Here is a 21,467-nt window from a genome sequence, read left to right as displayed (position 1 = left end):
TTTCACCTCGCCACTTTTGTTATGTGATAACAAAGCTATGTATACAACCAGAATTGTGTCTTTCCTACCACGTAAGATGGGCTACCTTCCTGCACACGACTTTTGTTTTTGGTTCCACTGTATCTTGTTTGTGCCATCTTAATTTACACAACAGAGATGCAGCCGTCACCAATTAACATTAATCAAGGGTCCTCTGGATGCATGGCTGCATAGGGACTAATTTAATATTCTCTTTGTTTCAGATAATCAGGTGGCTTCTTCAAATGAATTTTTAAGTATCTTAGTGATGATGAAGAAGAACAGAGACATCAATCAGGATTCAGGAAGACAAGCCTTTGCAGAAGATGCTTAAAGGAGGTGCATCAAGGACTGGTGTTAATATTTGAAAGTTTAAAAGAGGTATACTTTTATTGAGTCAACAAAAGAGAAAAGTAAAAAGCACTATATTCATTGTTCCTGGAAGAAGTCTGGCAGCATTCCATTCAGACATCTGCCCTTTGATCATCCCATTTTCCTCCTTACTTATTGTGGTCCTTCTGTCTTTAAGGCTGAGTCTGAATATTTCCTCCTGAGACTTTTTCTAATCATCCCTGCCCCCAATTATTATTTACACTCTTCTCCCTTATTATTTGCACCTCTCATTTGGAAATTTAGTACGTTACGTTATACCATTATTGAATAAATATTTAACATATGCACATCCTTTCTAAGTATATCAGAGAACTATCTGGACAATTTCTTTCTTTCCCAATTCTCAGAATCAGCACTGTGTTCTGCAAGAAATATTTATTGATGATGATGGCAATAGTCTACCAAAATCAGATCGAATTTTATTTTTAAAAAAGGCTGAGAGGAGAGACAAGGCTGAAGGTTTGGAAGTTGAGACTCCCGAGCATCTTGAATAAATGTTTTCTAATCTAAGCGCTGTATGTACATCTTTTTGGGGGGAGGCTGGAGATTGAGGGAGGAAGAACATCACTGGAGGAAGATAGCAGTTTGTCTTTCGAGAATCGATAACTTTTTTTTAAACCTGCCAAAGCTATATTTATGTTTTGGCCTATCCCTTTTGATATGACAATAAATAGTGCAATGTGGCTGTCGGTTGTAGGAGCTGATATTCAGCACAGTAGACGTGAATACAGAAAACATTCGGTTCTGTCATACATTTTGGAATGAAGAACACACGTTCGCGTTTCATGATGTCAGGAGCCTGGGCCCAGCGAGGCCCGCTGCGGGCGAATCGGCCAGCACGCAGACCCATTGTTGCGCAGGAGCCGGCGACGCGGGGACCCATCGATCGCTCACAGGACGAAGCTCCCGCGGGCCCCCGCCCACCCCGGTTCCGGGAGCCTCATTGGCTGATCTTCCGCCCGCCATCTCTCTCAGCCCTCTGGATTTGGCACGGGAGGTGGGCGGCCTCCTTTGGGGCACTGATTGGTCGAATTGTAATGACGGTAAGGGACTTTGAGAGCCTCGATTGGTCCATAGGCTCAAAATGGGCGGGGAAAGGCAGAGCGACGGGGTTCAAGGAGGGAAGAGCGGAGTGCGCCGGCGCGTAGTTGGGGACGCCGGGCCGAGGCTTTTGCCAGGGAACAGACAGTTGTCGCCCCGCCCCTTCGGGGCTTTCTGTCCCGTTAACTGTCGGAGTGGCGGGGGCTTCAGCGCCTGGCGACATGCCGGTGCGCTTCAAGGTGAGGCCCCGGGCCCAAAGGCGGCGGGGGGAGTCGCGGCGGGGCGTGCGCGGGCCTCTCTGGCTTTCTGCGCCGTACCCCTCGGCCCCGCGGGAGCTGTCAGCCCCCGACCCTGCCTGGGACCCCCGACGCGGCCGCAGAGGACATTCCTTCCTCTCCGTTCAGACTCATTTCCGAGTTTCCGTGTGTCAGAGCGTTAGACAGCGTGGAGATAGGTTTATTTTGGGGGACTCTGAGGAGTGGAGTTGGGAGAAGGGCGCTTATAATGGGAACTAAAAGCGACTTCAGATTGGGACACCTGTGGCCCATTTAGTTAGCACTGAACCCCCCTTCCCTTTATAACTTTAAAGCGTATGTGTCTTTTAAAGGCTTGAGAAATGGGGTTCTCAGCAAAGACAGGGTGTAAGAAAAACACCTTTTTCATAGTTGTGCATTTGTTTTAGAGTTTGTTAAAAGTTCCAGGTAACTGAACTGGTAGTTGTCAGGTGGCACCCTGCAGCATAACGGGTGACCACAGCTGATTCTTACTCTTTTAACTTAAAGGCTTGTATCCAGAATGGGAGCGGAGTTTTTCTTTCTTTGGTTAACTTTACCAAAATATCAAAAGGTACTAGGCATAATACATAATATTGCATACTTGGTGAGAACTTGGGATAAATCTGTAGTGATGAGAATTGAGATTCTCACTGGTTATCAGACAAGAGCTTATGCTTCGGACTCAGACACCCAGCGAAAGTGTAACCTCTCTGAGCCTGGGATTCCTGCTAGCATCTGCCTGCAGTGGTAGTGAGGATTAAAGGATATAACACGTATGAACTGCTTAGCACAGGGCTGGGTAAACATGACCTCTTATTAAGGAGCTTGTGTGTGTTTAATTATCAATCTTAAGATTTTCAACTCTCTTTAAAAATGTCTGCTTTAAAACAACATTCATTAATTGCATTATACTCAAAGTGTACTTTTCATTACAGGGGCTGAGTGAATACCAGAGAAACTTTCTGTGGAAAAAGTCTTATTTGTCAGAATCCTGTAATTCCTCTGTGGGGCGAAAGTACCCATGGGCTGGACTTAGATCAGATCAATTAGGTAAGTTGAGAAGATTCAATGCCATTGTAACTCGAGTAAACCTTGGATTAAGTTTACAAAATGATTTGTTAAAAATTCAGTTGGCCTGGTTAACTTGTTCATTTATTTAACAAATATTTATTGAGGGTTTACTGTGGGCCAGGACCATTCCCAGCTGCTAGGGATATAACCCTGAACCAGACAAAGTCCCTCAATTGTGGAGAGAAACAGTAAACAAATAACTCGATAAATGAACAAGGGGATTTTGGGTTGTTATATAAAATTGTAGGGAAATGTGATAGATAATATGGGGGAGGGATTGATTGGAGAGGGAAAAAAAACTTTAGATGGTTAGGAAAGCCTCTTTTGAGGAGGTGTTATTTGAGCTGAGACCTGAAAGCTGATAGGGGGCAGGCCTGGGGAAGAGGACTCCCACGGTCTTAAGGAAGGGAAGCTTAGATTAAGTAGCTTGTCTCAGGTTCGCAGTTAGTAAGTGACAGAACCATGATTTGAAATCAAGTCTGTTTTATTCACAGCCCACGATTTCAGAGGTGATGTCATGTTCTTGTCATCACACATGCTTCCTCCCTATATCCCACGGAAGTTAGCGCCCTGGGTTAAGGTTTCCCAGAGCATGCTAGAAGAGAAAACAGACATACTGACTTCCTTGTATCTGCTTATTTAATTCTCCCTCACTAGAACATTAGATCTCTGAGAGCAGGGCTCTGCCTTTTCTACCACCTCGTTCCTACCTAGTATCTAACACAGGCCCTTGAAATACTTTACTGCTTATTGAAACTAATTTTTGAATGAATGTATAAACCTGAATTTGAATCCACATAGCTGTGTGACCTTGGGCAAATTGAGCCTGTTTTGCCAAGTGGGATTTTAGGAAGTTTACTGCACAGGATTGCTGGGAGGGATTAAATGAGATGTTGCCTGTTAAGGGCTTGTTGCATATACACAGATAAGTGCTTGGTGCCCCGTGTGTGATATGTGTGAGAGTGCTTGATGTGTGATATGTAAGTCCTTCCAATGTTAGATGTTTGAAGCCAGGAAAAGAAAAGACTTATGGATAGGGTGCCAAGCCTGCAGAGTTAGTAAGATGAGGAGAGTGTTTCCAGGATTAGGTTTGGAGAACAAAGGGAACTGTGGGCTAGAGTGGGTGCTTCCTCTGAAGCATCAGGATCCTTCACTTAGGGCTTGACTTTAGGGACTGTGTGTCCCTGCTTCTCAGGTAGGGTGTTGGGAGCACCCCTCTGCTCGTAATCTTCTTTTTCCAAATGACCAGATATTCCACACATTTGAGACACCATCAGATTAAGGATCCAAAATAAATCCTTTATGTGTAGATACCCTCCTGAGGGCCTAGAGGGGTATTCTAACACTGGGGGATTGGGAAAGCCAGGTAGTTGCCCCCAAAGCATTTCAGCTTAGATCAGCTACATTTGAGGGGTGGGTGATGGAATGAGACCGTGGGAGCAAAAACCACTTTGGAGCATGGGACATTATGAAGGAAGGGATGGTCTAGTGGAGGAATGTTAGTGGGGAATTTTAGGTAAGGGGAGGGGCAGAGCAAGAACTCCAGGATGTTCAGAAAGGAGGTGGGATATTAGCAAGGAACAAGAGCAGTTTTACCCAGGATTGGCTGGACAGTCTTTTAACATAGTGTCTTTTTCCCCTGGGGATTTGTTGGTACAGGGAGATAAGGGCAGACCACTTGAGAATCATCCCCTTTCATTTTACTCTTCTACCAGAAACCCAGCTCTGCGTTAAAGCAGAGGGAAGTCTAAGCAGTGATCTTCAAGCTTTTTTACTAAAAGAATTTAGAAAAATATTGTACCCTCCTCTCATATTTTTAAATTGATGTTTAATATTTTTATCATAAGTTTTTATGAATAGTTTTGAAGGGTGTAATTTCTGGCATATTGAATATTGTATGTTTTACATATGTTTTGTTAAAACTTAGGAGCTGCCAACTTAGCTCATTGAATTTATGGAAAATGTTCATCATATGATTGGCAAAGTCAGCCTTCATTGGCAAACTAACCAGCTGAATTAGAAGTATTTTCTGTGAGAAAAAAGTCTAACTTTATCTTCCAATTCAAGTGTGTTAATATGTACATATACATTTCATATGACATCCCTCTCACACCTGAATTTTAATGCTAAGATAGGTGAAGGAAAATGTGTGGAGGTATATGAGATAAGGCGCTGCTCCTTTGTTATGTCTAATCTCTGCCTTCTTTGCTGTCAAATATTCTCCCTCGGGAGTTACGCTTTCTTGAATTGTCCCTTTTTTTTTGGTTCCCCCATCTGTGAGATTTTGTTGTACCTTGGGTGATGACCGGAGTAAGTTTTAGTCTGATTGAGAGGTGTCTTTCTTTTGTAAAAGAAAAGGGAAGAGGGAGATTATGAAGCGGTGGTGGGAAATGGAACTGCAGATGGCAGATGCATGCAGCTCTCAGGCAGAAAGATCAGTGTCAGGCAAGAGCACATATGGAGGTGAGGATCTGGGAAAGCTGTCCACTTCTGTTTATACCCCGGAACGTCTTTGTGTGCCCCCCAGACATAAACACCCAGTTTGAAGACCACTGGTCTAGGGAATCCTGGTAAATAAAAGGGTGAGAACCCTGGATTCTATGGCCACAACATCTGTGATAGAGGATGCCTGATTTTCTGTCTGCCTTCCTTTTCCTTCTGTTCTGGTCTTAATGTTCCTTCCTCACCCTGCATCAGTCTTTCTATTTAAAGAATGGCCTCAAACTAGGGCAGTATCTCAGTGGCTGTCATTCTGCAGAGCTCCTCTTACTTTGGTAGAAGGTTAAGTTTTTGGACATTTGCTTTCCAGACAGAAATATAGAGAAATTGTATCTTAGCTCTTGTTAAAAGGGCTCATTCTTTTTAATTCTCAGGAAATCAAGGCAGATGTAGAACCAAGATCCAGCATAAAGACATTTCATCCCTTCTCTTCTTGGTCTGCCCTGCATAAGAGAAGCTTTGTGAAAAGTTCCAAAATTTGACAGTACCAGGGCCCATTGTTCTGCTAAGTAGCACAGGAAAAGTAATCAGAAACGGAGGCAGCATGTACTGCCTAGCTTGCCAGGTCCATCACGTTGCAATTCTACTGACTTCTTGTTAGGAAAACTCGAACATTGTGACCCCAATTTTTAATTTTTTGTTATGGTCAAATTATTAATATTTAAGCAAAATTAAATATTTTATTATGAAAAAGTGTACTTATTTTCTATCCTGTAATCCGAAGAATATTTTGTGTATGTGTATATAGATATATGTATCTCAACTGAATTTTAAATTCCTTTTCTCATCTCACGGGTGTTTTTAAAAGTTGTCTTTGTAACTTTTTGCTTTGGTAGCTGCTATTTTTGTATGCTGTATTTTGTAGGGATCACAAAAGAGCCAAGTTTTATTTCAAAAAGAAGAGTCCCTTACCATGACCCACAGATTTCAAACTCTCTTAAGTGGAATGGAGCTATCTCAGAGAAAGATGTTGTTGTAGCACCACAGCCTGCAGCCTGGGAAACACCAAAATCGCAAGAGGAAGAACAAAAAGATGTTACCCAAGGAAGAGTTCTCTCACTAGAAGCCTCCAGGGTTCCCAAAAGAACCAGATCCCATTCTACAGACTCCAGAGCTGAAGGGACTTCAGATGTTGTGGAAAATAATGACGACGTAATACCAAACCATACACCGGTTAATGCAAATGTGGAATTGGAACGTTCTACCAAGATTCCTTCAGAAAATGTAGATAATGGGGTAGGCGTATTTATTATATTTCTTTTGAAAAGCATAGAATTCTGTGTAGGTTTCATCATCATTTCAGTAATACTACATTTTGTGTTTAAAATGTTTCCATTGTTTTCTTGTCTAATATCTACGGAATAGTTGATAAGCTATTGACTTTAGTTATTGCAAATTAGTTCTATCCTTAATGTTCTCTGTTTTGTACTGGTTATACTAAGATATCCCTTCATTGAGTGGACCCCCTGCATCTCGATTTTATTCAGCATATATCAACATCTGAGTCCTAAGGGAGAGATAAAGTTGAGAGAAGTGGAGTAGGCCATTACTTCTGGCAGGAATGCTGAGCTGACTTCTGCCTAGCCCTTTTTCAATTTCTTATTGTGTACCAGCAAGAAACAAACAGAATCTCAGTTGACAGAATGCAAAAGGAAGGAGAGTTCTGGCTGGCTCTCAAAGATCTTACAGTTCTGTTCTCTTATGTCGCACCTGGCCTGCAGCAGGTCCCTGCGAGCACATAAGCAGAGGCTGCAGGGACCTGTGCACAGATTTCACTGCCTCCTACATTTCTTTCTCCACTCCACTGTTTTGTTCCCATATCCTGTCCACCACTGACTGGAACCCTGAAAGGGCATTTCGGAGTGTTGGAGAAGAATCCGCAGCTTGTTGAGAAAGCCAGGGAGTACAGGGGAGTCAAGGAAGGTGATGTGTGAGTCTGGTGGGCAGGGGAAGGGGTGTCCACAGAAGGAATATGCAGATAAGGCAAGGTGTAATTTTTTGGTAATATATTTGTTATGAATGATTGATAGGAAGGGACTGAGAGATGTTATCTTTTCCTGGGATGTGTAATAATCCCTTGATAGAAAGGAATTTTAAATAGACACCTTAAGAAGATTATAAGTTGAAAAAAGTTTGCTGTACAGCAATGTGCATATAGTTAACAATACTTTAATGTACACTTAAAATTTTGTTGAGAGGGTAGATTTCATGTTATGTGTTTTTCACCACAATTAAAGTTTGAATAGAAATTTGTAGTGGCTTTGAGTGGATTTTTTTTTTTCCCCTAACAGTTGGATAGAATTCTACGTAAAAAAGCTGGATTGACTGTTGTTCCTTCACAAAATGCCTTGAGAAATTCTGAATATCAAAGGCAGTTTGTTTGGAAGACCCCTAAAGAAACTGCTCCAGTTTTTGCAGCCAATCAGGTAGTTTAATGGATGTAATATGTTTCTGAGTATCATCGTCTGATCTAGTGATGTATGTAGATTTACATAGAATTAAGAGCTGAAAGAAATTAGGTACTTAAGTAGGCCTAGAGAGGTAAGTCCTAGAAAACTGAAAATGAGTTTTGCTAAAATCATCCTATTACTTTCAATTTATAGTAGTAATATTATGCTGTCCTAGGCTACTGATGATCATTGTTGCCAGATCCATCACATATACTAAATATGAGACAGGGTAATGAAAACTTGGGGAACTGGTAAGTTTTTGCATGCTGTAAGATTTTTTCATATATTAAAAAGATCATTTAAATTGGTTTTATTCTAAAATGTGTTTAGTTGACTAATGCATGTTTTCTGTCTTTTAAGAAAGGTATAACTGCTTTGGGTATTTATTTTAATAAATACAAAATATGTTGAAAGTAACACATATATAATTTTGTCCTTGTACCAGATGAACAGTAATAGGAATTATTAGCTTAACTATATTTATAAAATTCAAAAGCTGTAATGATGTGATATTAGATTTCATTGTGCTCTTGCACAATTTTAGAATTGAGCTACCATTGCTAATGAATACTCTGTTGTTTTACTACCATCCTCTGGACAGTGCTTAGGATTTTAACTCTTCATTTATGTTCTTAACAATACTTTCAGGCCTAGATAGAAAATACCTCCACTTAGAATATCTGCAGAGGCCTATGACAGCTTAGTCTTTTATTTTTCTCAGTCTTTGTGTTTTTATTTATAAACACACACACACACACACACACACACGCATGCACACACACACGTCCTCACATTCATTTTCTCCTGTACTTTAACATTCACTTGTGTGGTTTATATACCCCTAAGAATTGAGAGGATAATTAGATTCAGCAAGACAATAACATCTGTCATCTTACATTACAATAAAAATACCAGTGATCCTACAAATTATGCTAGCTTTAGGCTTAATTACTATTCAATTTTTAAGATAACCTGGAAATTTATATAACATTTTAAGAACTTAGGAAGTAACATAAAGTGATATGTACCCTTTATTAACCTAGTAAATAGGATCAGTACTTCTGCTTGCTCACATGTTTCTTGAATAGTAAGTGTACCTAAAAAATTACAACCTGAAAATTGTGATTGTTGAGTTTTTGGAGAGTATTTGACTTTAAGGTAGAGCTGATTCAAATCAAAGCCTCACTGTCAACTTTTACATGTCAGTGAAAGCATTGTATAGAAATGTTATTTTTATAGGATTGAAAGTACAGTGTAAAATAAATCACTAGCAATATTTTCACAAATAGTTTTATTGCTATCATTAGGATTTCAAAGAAATTTTTTGGAAGGAGATGCTCTTTGTTAGTTCAAAGCGTATCAATTTCAGGGTCTGTGGATTGAAGAGCTCCGAGACAGCTTTCTATGCTGGGACCTCTGAAGGAGCTGTTCAGTTCTATTTTGTCAGACACCTGTTTTCTGAAAGGATGTCTTTCATTAATATGTGAAAAAGTCAGAGCAGTTTTTGTCAGGAAAGTCCTTGAGGTTTTATTTGTTTGGATTTGATGTGTATGAGGATGTACTGTTTGGTATTATAGAGCAATAATATACCTTATTTGAGCTCCCAATCTTTTCCATTTGCTTTCCTTGTAATCATTGGAAATGTCCCATAAAATAGAAACCATATTTTGAAATATTAAGGATAAAAGGAAACATTTTAATATAGAAATGTAGTAATTGCCAGAAATTTTCCTTGCGTTAAAAATGCTAAAAATAAGCAAAGGAAAGAAAACTAAACAAACTGGACATATAGGATATTTAAAATGTTAAGAATTTCCTATTGTTTCAGAAAGAAAGAAAATTCATGTCAAGGAGAGAAAAGAACCTGTAGAAGTGACAACAGAGTTTCCCTAATAGAGCTAATGTCTATGTTCATACTATGAAACCACACCTATTTTACCCTCATCCCATTAACAAACTGAAGGGAGGAAATACAAGGCCCACTAGGGAGAAAAGCTCCAACACAATAATGGTTCATAATTTATTTTGGTGTGTTATTTTGATTACAGTACCTATTATTCAAAACATAATGAATATAGAAAGTTGACCTTTGGATGTTAGACATGTGAAGTGGAATTACAAGCAATCATATAATTTTGCTATTTTTGTGTCCTATAATTCAACTTTATATATGAGTTTTCTTAAGTAAATCGAAGACTCAAGTTCTCCATATTTAACCAACAAAACTAAACTAAAATAATTTTTGTTTTAAGGTTTTCCACAATAAAAGCAAATTTGTTCCACAATTCAAAGGTAACTCAATCATCCATGAAACTGAATACAAAAGAAATTTCAAGGGTTTATCTCCAGTGAAAGAACCAAAATTAAGAAATGATTTGAGAGAAAACGGAAATCTTGAAACAATATCACCTGAAAAAAAGGTATTCATTAACTCTTAACCTTAAACAAAACAAAATCCCCATGATTTTAGACTCTATAAATTTTCTTTTACTTACTACCATCTGAGATTTTTTTTTTAGCTGGTTCATTAATTTATTCATCAAATGTCCGTTGAGCCACCTACTAGGAGCAGCAGGCCTGGGTTAGGTACTGAGAATACAAGGCTAACACACACAGTAAGCCCCAAGCAGCTCTTGGGCTAGTGGGGAGAGAGATATATAAATAAATAAATACAAATAATACAGTATGATGACCTTAACAATAGAGTCGGTATGTCTATTATGTCTAATATCAAATGATTGGCCTTACAGTAATGCGAGCTCCAGGGGTAACACTAGTGATAGAAACACTTTAGGTGATGGAAATTAAACACACACATACACACCTGTATTTTAAACCAAAGTTTTAGCATGACGTTATAGCAAGTATAATTCACATGACTTAGGATATACAAACAACTGCTTCTCTGTGAAATTTTAGCCATTTAAGTGCAGCATGAGGCTCAAGTCATCGTAAATTGTAGGTAAATGGGGTATAAATACTAGTTTTGAATCTCGTGGAATGTTGATACCTGATACTTTTGTGTGTCCTAAAAATAGAAAGTATATGACTGAAAGTAAAATGACATTTATATATAAATGCATATATTGTACCTATGACATTCTTGAGGAGAAAAACAGTTGCTAAGATATTCAGTAAAGCAATGTGGTAACTTACCAGGATTTTATGTATGTTTAAGTACCATAACACAATTAAATGCAAATTTAGACTATCAAGAGCAAATGTTAAGATCACTGTTCAGCTTGTAGTAACATTGTTTATTTAGATGTGTATTTGTTAATTTTAAAATTTTCTTCCCTAGCCAAGGTTTTAAAATCTTTATTGTCAGAAAAGGAAAGTCTACCTTGAGCTATACTTCAAAAAAAACTAACCAGATATACTAGTTTCAAAACTTACTTGTTGATTTCTTGTGATTTTTGTTATCTTTAATACTTAAAGCTTCTAAAAACAGAAATGTAATACAATACCCGAGTCTAACTTTGTAACATCTCTGTTTTCACTTTAATGTACATTTTAAGCATAAAAAGCTTAAATTATTTCCATTTTAGTGTAATAAAACAGACGATCCCTTAAAATTAGAAGCAGAGATGGAATTAAAAGACTCAAACCAGCCTAAAAAGAAGCTTACTCCTTGGAAACATCAAAGGCTTGGGTATGTATTTTAATAGGAAAATATCATGGTATTTAGATGATCGACATGATGAAATATTTACTTTCATTTCATTTCTATTAGGAAGGTGAATTCTGAATATAGAGCAAAATTTCTGAGCCCAGCTCAATATTTATATAAAGCTGGAGTTTGGACACGTGTGAAGGAAAACATGCCAAATCAGGTGAGTGTACATAAGCTCAGTAAGCCCACATTTTCTTTCAGCCTGTATAACAATTTAATTTCACAATGCGTTTCATGTAGTAATAGAGACTACAATTTAAAGAAGTATGATACAATAATGGTACTAAAAGTATCAAGAACTTAAAGTTGTGTATATTAGGAATAAGTTATAAGTGTATTTATTGTTTATGCTACTGGTTCCTTAGAGATTAATATTATTAAAGTCTTTAAAGTTAAAAATTTCTTATAATCAAACATCTGATTGTGTTAATAAACCTGATTTATAGAATTGTAACTTCATAGATTTGATTGTTTTATAACATCCAGACCTCTCCTCTCTCATGACTGTTTTCAAGATTAGATAACTTGTCTGATAGTGGCATCTGCTGTCAGTGCATACTCTTGCAGTCTGTAAGCAAAAGAACGGTACACCTGTGCTGTTAGAGGTTTCAGCTACAGTGTTGGGGTACCCTGACATATGGAGGAAGCTCTGAGGATCTAAAGATAGGTTTGAGGAAAAGGGTCATTAATCCGAGAGCTGAGAAGTGCTACTTTAGTCTTAGCTTCTTATAGTCAAAGGACAAACAATGGAATATTTTTGGTTTTATTGTATAATTAGCAACTTTTAAACCATATTTTGATAGTTTCTTGCCTTTTCTGTGAGAACGAGCTAAATTAAAACATTTCTGTTTAAATTAGACATTGGTAAACATCCCACTTCCCCATCATTGTAAACAGGGATAATCTGGACGGGGAATGAATCTTTTATTTAGCTCAGCACTTAAAACCATGTCTGACGATTACATGTAATCAGCCTCGGGGAAAGTGCTAGTGCTTTGAGGCGCTGGTTCTTGGAGCTGGCAGCTCCCGAACGTATGTCCTGGCGATGCTGTGCTCCGCCTGTTGTTTCAGGTTACTTGATTCCTTCTATCATGGCTGCTCTTGGTGCTTTCTATTTCTGTTTGATTGTGGCTCAAACAGGCAGCATCAAAGACAAAGCTTGAAGCTATCCCAGGTATTATCTGGGGCCACATTTGTATATTCACCCTGGTGAAATCAAGTTAAAACTGTGAGCATCAAAAGCAGCCATGATGGAAGAAAGGACTTAAATCCCCTACACTCTTGAGCAGTTTACGGTTATGCCAGATCTTATTGAGGCGCTCCCTCTCTGCGGAGTTGGATGGGAAGTGAGGAAACACCAGGGCAGAGGCAGGACGCGGAGCATGGCCAGTAAATGGGCACCAGCAGCTGGCCTGTTGCATGTAGGCAACTTCACTACGTCAAGGTCAGGAGAAACTGTTTTGGAAAGACTATCTCTTCTTCTCTGAGACTTCTTTAAGATGTGTTTAGGCCTCAGATCTAAACATTTAATGGATTGAGAGGATTGTTAAATCTGAAGTCATGGTAAGGTGAAATTCCTTATCTTGCCTTGATGGAAGAAAATGTTGCTAATTTGAGATCTGTTTTTTCAAGGTTTCCTGTTATGGTATCTTGGTAACATGACTTTTTTTGTTTCTTAATTGCTATATTGGTGGTGGTAAATATTCAAATTAGTGGTATATTGATAGTTTGCCTTAACTACTTTGGGCAAAATCATTCAAAAAGTAAATTGGAGTTAGAATAAGAATGTCTAGCTAAGAAGTCAGTGATCACTGATGATAGCAGTTTTAGTTGACCAGATCATAGATATTTAATATGGGCCATATTTTACTTAAATCTCCTTGAAGGCGTTTACTATATGTGGCTGATCATGAGGTACCTAAATGTAAGGTACAGTAACTCCTTCATTTTCCTACTGCTAACATTTCTTGAAGGAGTATATTCACATTCTTCAAATGCACTTTGACATCACTGACTTTGTGATTAGAAGGTTAACTCTCTTTTTGAGTCACATTACAGTTTTCTAGTCCACATATCATGTTCATTTCTTTCTATGTTGTTTGAGATACTGTACTTTTTGAATCTCTTGGGTATTTTATCCTAAGTCCCAAATACCTATCATAACATGAGGGTGGTTTTATTTGTCCAGTGGTTGTATATTTGTCATCTCCATTATGTAAACACTTACACTGTTGCTTTATTGCTTTTTAAAGTGCTTGCTTAAAGGACTTTTTAAAATAATAGTTAGCAATTGCAATTTTTAGATCCCATCCTCAGAATAACTACTGAATCTGTGTTAAATTTTTTTTCCTTGTTTGTTAGGTAATCTTTGTTAGGTCATCTTACCTCAACCAACTGCATTGGTTGAGGTAATTTCATTCCAGTGTCTTCCAAAAATAGGACTATGTTTCAAGATAAAGTCCCACATTTGAGAGATATCGTGTAATTTGACAGACATTGTAAAGACTGGGTATAAAGTGACTCCTCATATTAGGGGGATGATTTTTAGGTAAAAAAGAGTTTTTACTTTTATCTCCAGTTTTCTGAGTTTGATTTTTTTTGTGTAAGTTTTAAACAATTTAGTTGAATTCTTAATTTGGGAAAAGAAATTCGGAAATGAAGACATTCTACTTACAGTGTTTGTATCATATAATCTGATGGCATTACTTGGCCCAGAAAAGTCTGTGTGTGTTGTTTGAGTTGGGAATGGTTTATTCTTGTCCTTTTCAGTGGCTCTGGTTATTGGCTGTAGGAATTGTTGTTAATATTGAGTTCACACCACTGATTTTTTTCTCTTTCTAGTAGAACATATTACTTTGGGAAATGTCAGCCTCCTAATTTTTCATCTTAGTTTAGGATTATCGAAATTTAAAATTATATATTTGTAAGATACAACATTAGCACTAAGATTATTAACAAAGATTGCTGATAAAGTAAATTTAATGCATTCAGTTTTAAATGTCATTAACAAATATAACTGAATAAACTAAAATTTACAGAATTTCTGTGAAGTATCTCCTTACCCTCCTTTCTAAATAAAATTGATATTAAATAAAACTAGATAACTGTGTACATGGAGGAGATATTGGTCCATTCTCTCATTCATCAAACATGGGTAGAATGCAGCCTCCTATGCTACTCCTTCCCACTCTACCTAACACGTAGTGCAGGCTTGATAGGACCCCCTTTTGAACTGCTTCAACTTATTTTTCATTTGTTTATTATGGCATAGACCACACCAATATTACAATAATTTGTATGCGGGTCAGCCTCCTCTATCAGACTGAGCTCATTGAGTGCAGGGAGTTTCTTGCTTATCTTTGCTGCCATATCTAGCTCAGGCCTACCACTTAGTCCATACTCGGGATAGGTTGTATACTCAATGCTTAAGTGCCGTATTTTGCCTCACCTCAGGAATTCATAGCTTGAGGAGGAGGATGTGAGCAATTAATTCCAGGAGAACAAAATAAGTATTAATGGGGATGTGCACAAAGGACTTTGAGAACACAGAGGAGGAAGTGATGGTAAGGCATGCAGATTTTATCATCTAGGTGATGGAGTGGCCATGAAACATTTGAAACATGGGGGCACTCATTAGAAATAAAATTTAAGACACTTTATAACAAGGTGTTTGTGCCTTCACAATACCCTGGTTAGAAGTTCAATAAACCTAAGTCATGTGTCTCAGTTCTACCTGTTAAATGCAAAAACCACTGCTAGCAATTTTATTTAAAGTTATAGGAGTTGATATAAATGATAAACGAATAGCTTAATTTTTTTTTTTTTTCTGCAGTGAAGAAAACAATATTTTGAATTATCCTTTAGGAATTTTTTTCAGGTTTGGTTCATTGGAGCCATAGAACTCTGCTGGATTATATGGTTTCTTATGCCATAAGTGCTATCTTTTGCTTTGGCTAATTCCCTAGAGATGTATTAATAACACTTTCATCTCTTTGCATTCAAACTAGCGTCCCGTTAAGGAGCTGAAGAATATGTCTCTCCAGTTACTTTTGTATTGCCAACTTTCATTATTTGCTTTTTTTTGCCTTTAAGTGAAGGGAAAACACTTCCAGCAGACAGTATCCTGATATCCTTTTAATGTTGATATTCTGTCTTTGTGATAAAAAATTATAGTTTTTCTAGAATAAAGATTTTAAACTGAATTTTAAGGGAAAAGCTTCAACTTAATTTTTTTTTTTTTACATTTGTGGAATTGTATTTAGAGAAGCCAGCAGGTGGCAGTATGAGGTATAAAATGAAAGGGTTTCAAATGCGTATAAAGACTCCTTTTCATATGAAAATATGTTATTTGCATACTAAGGAATTCAAATCACCTCATAGTCGATTAGAACATTTTTTGTATCCTGTCACTTTGTTGAAGATATTTCAATTATTTTGTGGGAGTACTTTCTTTAATTATATTTTTATTACATTTTTTAAAAGTTGAGGTTTTGTTGATTCCAAGGGAATGTTGAGGAATTTGGAGAGGGAAGCCTCATAACTCCCTTTGTGGGGGCTTCTATAGTAGTAGCAGCTGTATATAGAGCTGGGAAATAATGTAAGTACCCTTCCAGAGGTGAGGAATTAGAAATAGTAATTAGGTGTCACATCATGGACAGTATCCCAGTCATGCAAGAATGTGGCTGCTTTTCAAGGTAATGTTAAGATATCTTGGTTACTGAATTAAATACTACTAAAAAGTACTAAGAAATATTGATTGACAAGTTTGGTATATATTTAGAAGGGGGAATAATGAAATATTTCATTGATTTCCATTAATATTCATTTATAGCATTAACCTGTCATTAAGTGTGTTTCTGTATTCCTCCCCTAGGGTTCTCTAAATGCCATGTGGTATGCAGAGGTTGGTTGCTTTTGAGTTTTTAAAAACTGTAATAATGCATAGAGTACTTTTGTAATTTTATTTCGAGTAAAAAATAGGTGTCATTATTTTTCTTAGCTGCTATGAATTTTTCCCTGCTTTGCTGGTCTGAAATAAAATAACTGCATCATGCTTTAGCTTGATTGTTTTAATTTCTGCTTAAGTGCACTTAGTCTGATGACCATATGTGGCTATTTTTGTCTTCCTTTTTCCTTGGTCTCTGTCTATATTTGTGCAATGTTTTTGATATGCTGCTTGGTGATATTTATTGTAAAGGAGCATTTACAAATATATGTTTGAATTCTCCTGCATAGGTTAAAGAACTGAGAGAGAAGGCTGAGTTTTATAGGAAACGAGTTCAGGGAACACATTTTTCTCGGGACCATCTGAATCAGATTCTGTCTGATAACAACTGCTGTTGGGATGTCTCCTCGACAACAAGCTCAGAAAGAACCATTAGTAGCAATATCAGAGCATTAGATCTTGCTGGGTGAGATATTCTTTGTGGATGTTTGTAAAAAAAAAAAAAAAGTATGTTTTAGCTTATGTAGATCATAGAATAACATAGGAAAATGACCTGACTACCCAAAATTTGCCTTCTAGTCAAATGGAGCTGTGCTAGCCATTTATTTCATTATTTGTAGTTTATTCTCTGTGAAAAATAAAGCAATATGCACTTTACATATTTGTGTATAAATAATACATAATGTAAATCTAGAAGGCTGGATTTTATAATATTCTTTGTTACCTATAGCAGAGTGGAGATGATTATGTAGTAGATATAAAAGGATTTTAAAAAGTTAAAGCAACAACAATAATAAAAACTCAGAGACTGTAAGCTATTAGCATATACCCATTATCATTTATTAATGGATTTTATGACTGATACAGAGCTTGGCCCCTCTTGAGCTTTAAAGTGATTTAACTATTTGTAAGAGAAATAGTACATTTATTTGTAGCAAATAGTGTGTAGTTGTGACAGTATATTAATATAGTCATGCATACCAAATTAATGTATAAATTCTAATTATGTGACATCTGATTTAAAAAGTTCATTACAAATCTTTTCTTTAATAATGTGTTGAAAAGATGAATCTAAAGTATCAAATTTGAATTAGTTTCTTTGATCACAAATACACTTGAGTTTTTGCACAAACCTTAATTGAGTAACTGAACAAGTTGGGTCCTAGTTTTTGTGACTAAGTGCCAGTTTACGGGCTAAGTATGACTTTTATCAGCAAAGGTACAGGCACGTATGTGTGAAGGGAGGAGTAAGAGAAGATAAATCAATTATATTTTGGGATATTTTAATAGAAACTTCAGATTGTAACTTTCATTTGTTATATTATAAAATGAACTCGCAATTGATTTCTTTCTTCATTACCTGGGCAAGGCAGTATCTGTGGAAAATACATGTAGTTATGAACCGTGGAAGGAAATGATGGACTTACTACAATTAGTATAAACTAGAAAATGCAAACTACTCAAATTTAAAATAAAACTTACTTTGTTATGCAGAGATACTACAAGCCATAAGACTTTGCAGAAATTTCCTTCTACGAAACTAGAAGAAAAAAGACATACCTTGGAAGAGGAGCACCAGAAAACCACGGAGGAGAAATTAGGTGTGTCCGGTGCTCCCACTGTACCTGTTAGAAGGCGCCTGGCCTGGGATGCAGAGAACACCAGTGAAGACTTACAGAAACAGCCCAGAAAGGAAGAGAAGGAGGAGGATGGGAAAATGGACAAGCAGACATATATAGGAGAGCTCGAGAAGTTGGACGTACATGAGCAATCTAAGGCAGACAAGATAGAAGGGTGAGAGTTTTAAATTACTCAGTATAGAGAAACACTATTGTACATGGTTAATATGTATTTTGTTTTGTCTCTAAGTATAGTGGTTTACACTTTTGCTTTTATGACTAATAAAGAACAGATTTTATTTCAGTGCCACAAAGTAGGCACTGCTATATGGTTTATAATTTGATTCACTCAGGTATTTGAGTCATCACTAATTGGTAATTGAACGCTACAACACTGACTGGGGTACTTTGGAAGTAGTTAGGGTTATTTTTATTTATGTTCTGTAATTATGATTTTCCAGATTTGCAAATGTGTCTGGAAGAATGACTTTCTTTGTGTTTAATGAAAAAAAACCTGGTGTTCTTTAATACCAGATGATTCTACCAAAAAAGAAAGGAAAGAATGTTTTGTAATATTTTTTTAAAAAGTGATTTCTGAAAATAGCTAATTTGCGTTCTATGTGTGCGAACTACTTTGGGGAATGGTTCTTCCCTACCATTGATAGTGATGCTTTTGGTCTACAGACCAAATTTCTTATTCATCCATCAGTGTTACAGCTAATACTGAACTTGGGCCATGAGTTACTGGCAGAATTCTCTGCTGTGGTGTTGCTGACTTGCAGTGATCTTCCTCCTTTTCTAGTATTCAGTCACTGTTAACTACATGTGGATTTGGTTGTTGTTTTTTCAGAAACAAAATCCTTATAAGTTTTATACTTTATTATTGCACAGTGATGGCAAAATATTTTTGATCACATTTTCTGGAAGAAATGCTTCATAATAGGTTGTTTCAATTCGTAGGTCGGATTCTTCTTCTGTTTCCTCAGGAAAAGGAGGCAGGCTTCCTACTCCAAAGCTGAGAGAACTTGGTGGAATCCAGAGGACTCATCATGATCTTACTACTCCAGCTGTTGGTAATAGGCAAACACTGTGCAGTTCTTATTTAACCTGCTTTTTCTACATGATAATTTAGTTTAATTGAAACTGGTATGGTCTGGCATAGTGGTTTATGCCTGTAATCCCAGTGCTTTGGGAGGCTGAGGCAGGAGGATCACTTGAGTCCAGGAGTTTGAGACCAACCTGGGCAGCGTAGCAAAATCCTATCTCTACAAAAAATAAAAAAAATTAGCCAGGCATGGTGGCTTGTGCCTGTAGTCCCAGCTACTTGGCAGACTAAGGCAGGAGGATCCTTTGATCCCAGGAATTCAAGGCTACAGGAAGCTGTGATTAGAGTCACTATACTTCAGCCTGGGTGACACAGTGAGACCCTGTCTCTTAAAAAAAAAACAAAAAAACAAAAAAACAAAAACAACAACAAAAGAACCTCACTGTCATCTTTTGCATTTTTCTAGGTGGTGCTGTTTTAGTGTCTCCATCCAAGGTGAAGCTTCCAGCCCCAGAACAGAGGAAAAGAGTGTCCTCTCAGGATTGTTTAGAAACTTCAAAGAATGATTTTACTAAGGTAAATATTTATATTTTGGGAAAAAGGCATCCCTTCTGGAATTGATTGTTTTAGTCACATGTAATGAATGAATATGTTCAGGTTTTAGAAAATTTCTGGCTATCATATGTGAAGATGATACTATTAACCTGCTTTTAGTAAGGCAGAAGGCTTGAAAATTTTTTTCTGGTAGTGGTATTGCATTTCTGTGATACGCTTTCAAATCTTATCAGTAGTGACTTAACAGGAAGAGAGAGAAGAAAAACAGTACTATTTATTGGGCATCTACTGTGCGGCGGTTGTATTCCAACTACGTTCCAGGCACTGTTTTAGCACTGGGGATATAGCAGGGAATAAAACAGACAAAAGTCATGGCCATCACTGACCTTATAGTGGAGGAGAGAGAGACAGTAAACAAGGTAACTTGGGTAAAATACGTAGTATTTTAGTTTAGGTAGTGATGAGTACCAAGGAGGAAAATAAAGCAGGGGAAGTGAATAGGAAATGGCCAGGGAAGTCCTCACTGACAGAGTAGCATTTTAGCAGAATCTGAAGGAGGCAAGGGGTTGATCCATATGCATATCTGGAAAGGCATTCTAGGTAAAGAGAAGAGCAGGTACAAAGTCCCTGAGGTTAGAGGGTACCTGATTCCTTGAGGAATAGCCAAGAGGTCAGTGTAGCTGGAACTGAGAGAGAAAGAGAGAGAGAGAAGTATGGATGATGAGTTCAGGGACATAACTGGGTGTTCAATTGTATAGGGCTTTGTAAATCATAGCAATGACTTTAAATTTTATTCTGAATGAGGTGGGAAGACATTGGAAAGGCATAGGAGTAACACGACTTAGGTTTTCACGAGGTTATTCTGGCCACTGTGTTGAGAATGGATGGTAGGGAAGCAAGAGCAGGGGCCTGAAACCCATTAGGAGTCAGTTAGACTATCCAGGCAAGAGGTGATGGCTGCTTGGATCATGGTGGTACAGTGAAGGTTGTGTAATAGTGCGATTCTGGATATACATTGACAGTGTAGTTGCCAAGATTTGTTGATGGATAAGATAGAGAATCAAGGATGACTCAAGATTTTTAGCCTGAGCAATAAGGATGGAGTTGCCATTTAACTGAGTTTGGGAAGCCAGTGTGAGGAAAAGAATTGTGAGGGAAGACCAAGAGTTCTGTTTTGGAAATGTTAAATTTGAGAAACTTATTAGACATGTGAGTAGACATGTTGAGAAGGGAGTTGACTATATGGATTTGGAGTGTAGAGGAAAAGTTGGGCTGCAGGTATAGATTTGAGGCTCTTTAGAATATAGGTGGACAAGTGTTTAAAGTATCGAGACTGGAAGAGATCCTCAAGGGAGAGGGTATAGACAGAGAAGAGAAGGTGTGGACATGACTGAGCCCTAGTTTTTTATTTTTGGGAAGTGGAGGAATAATCAGCAAAGGAGACTGGAGGGGAGCAGCTAGTGAGATGGTGACATACAGGAGACTATGTTGTCCTGGAGGTGTCGAGGAGAGAATGTGGCTACTGATGGGGGTCAGTAAGGTATGAAAACTGATTATTGGATTTAGCAACATGAAGGCCATTGGTGACCTTGATGAAGGGAAGTTTTGGTGGAAGGGAGGGAAAAAAGCCTAAGTGCATGTGGGTTCAAGAGAAGAGAGAGAGGAATTGGAAACCACCATCACAGACAATTCTTTCAAGCACTTTTGTTTTTGCTTTTTTTTTTTTTTTTTATCTTTGAGAAGGGAAGCAGAGAAATGCAGTGGTAGTTGGGAGGAGTGAGATCAAGGTGGAAGACATAATAGCATGTTTGTATGTCAACAAGAACAATTTTGGAGAGAGAAAAACATTGATGATGCAGGAGCAAAGGGAAAGTTGCTGGAAA

The 21,467-nt window shown here is 37.6% G+C and overlaps 1 protein-coding gene across 1 annotated transcript in view; it reads left to right on the top strand.

Moving 5' to 3' along the window:
- The first annotated feature begins 1,561 nt into the window (after nucleotides 1-1,561).
- The window catches only part of MDM1 (Mdm1 nuclear protein homolog (mouse)), a 32,233-nt gene continuing 12,327 nt past the window's right edge, over nucleotides 1,562-21,467 (top strand). The window contains exons 1-11 of the mRNA XM_012642015.1: nucleotides 1,562-1,691; nucleotides 2,663-2,777; nucleotides 6,163-6,533; nucleotides 10,000-10,167; nucleotides 11,296-11,399; nucleotides 11,481-11,580; nucleotides 16,294-16,323; nucleotides 16,656-16,831; nucleotides 17,860-18,159; nucleotides 18,945-19,057; nucleotides 19,496-19,605. Of these exons, the coding sequence (XP_012497469.1) occupies nucleotides 1,674-1,691; nucleotides 2,663-2,777; nucleotides 6,163-6,533; nucleotides 10,000-10,167; nucleotides 11,296-11,399; nucleotides 11,481-11,580; nucleotides 16,294-16,323; nucleotides 16,656-16,831; nucleotides 17,860-18,159; nucleotides 18,945-19,057; nucleotides 19,496-19,605 (1,605 nt within the window). The 5' untranslated portion in view covers nucleotides 1,562-1,673. The remainder of the gene's footprint in view (nucleotides 1,692-2,662; nucleotides 2,778-6,162; nucleotides 6,534-9,999; nucleotides 10,168-11,295; nucleotides 11,400-11,480; nucleotides 11,581-16,293; nucleotides 16,324-16,655; nucleotides 16,832-17,859; nucleotides 18,160-18,944; nucleotides 19,058-19,495; nucleotides 19,606-21,467) is intronic.

The sequence above is a fragment of the Propithecus coquereli genome, unplaced genomic scaffold (genome assembly GCF_000956105.1).
Source record: "Propithecus coquereli isolate 6110/MARCELLA unplaced genomic scaffold, Pcoq_1.0 Scaffold172, whole genome shotgun sequence".
NCBI classification, from domain to species: domain Eukaryota; kingdom Metazoa; phylum Chordata; class Mammalia; order Primates; family Indriidae; genus Propithecus; species Propithecus coquereli.
The sequence above is the reverse complement of the archived record's forward strand: the minus strand, read 5'-3'. Positions and strand labels throughout refer to the sequence as shown.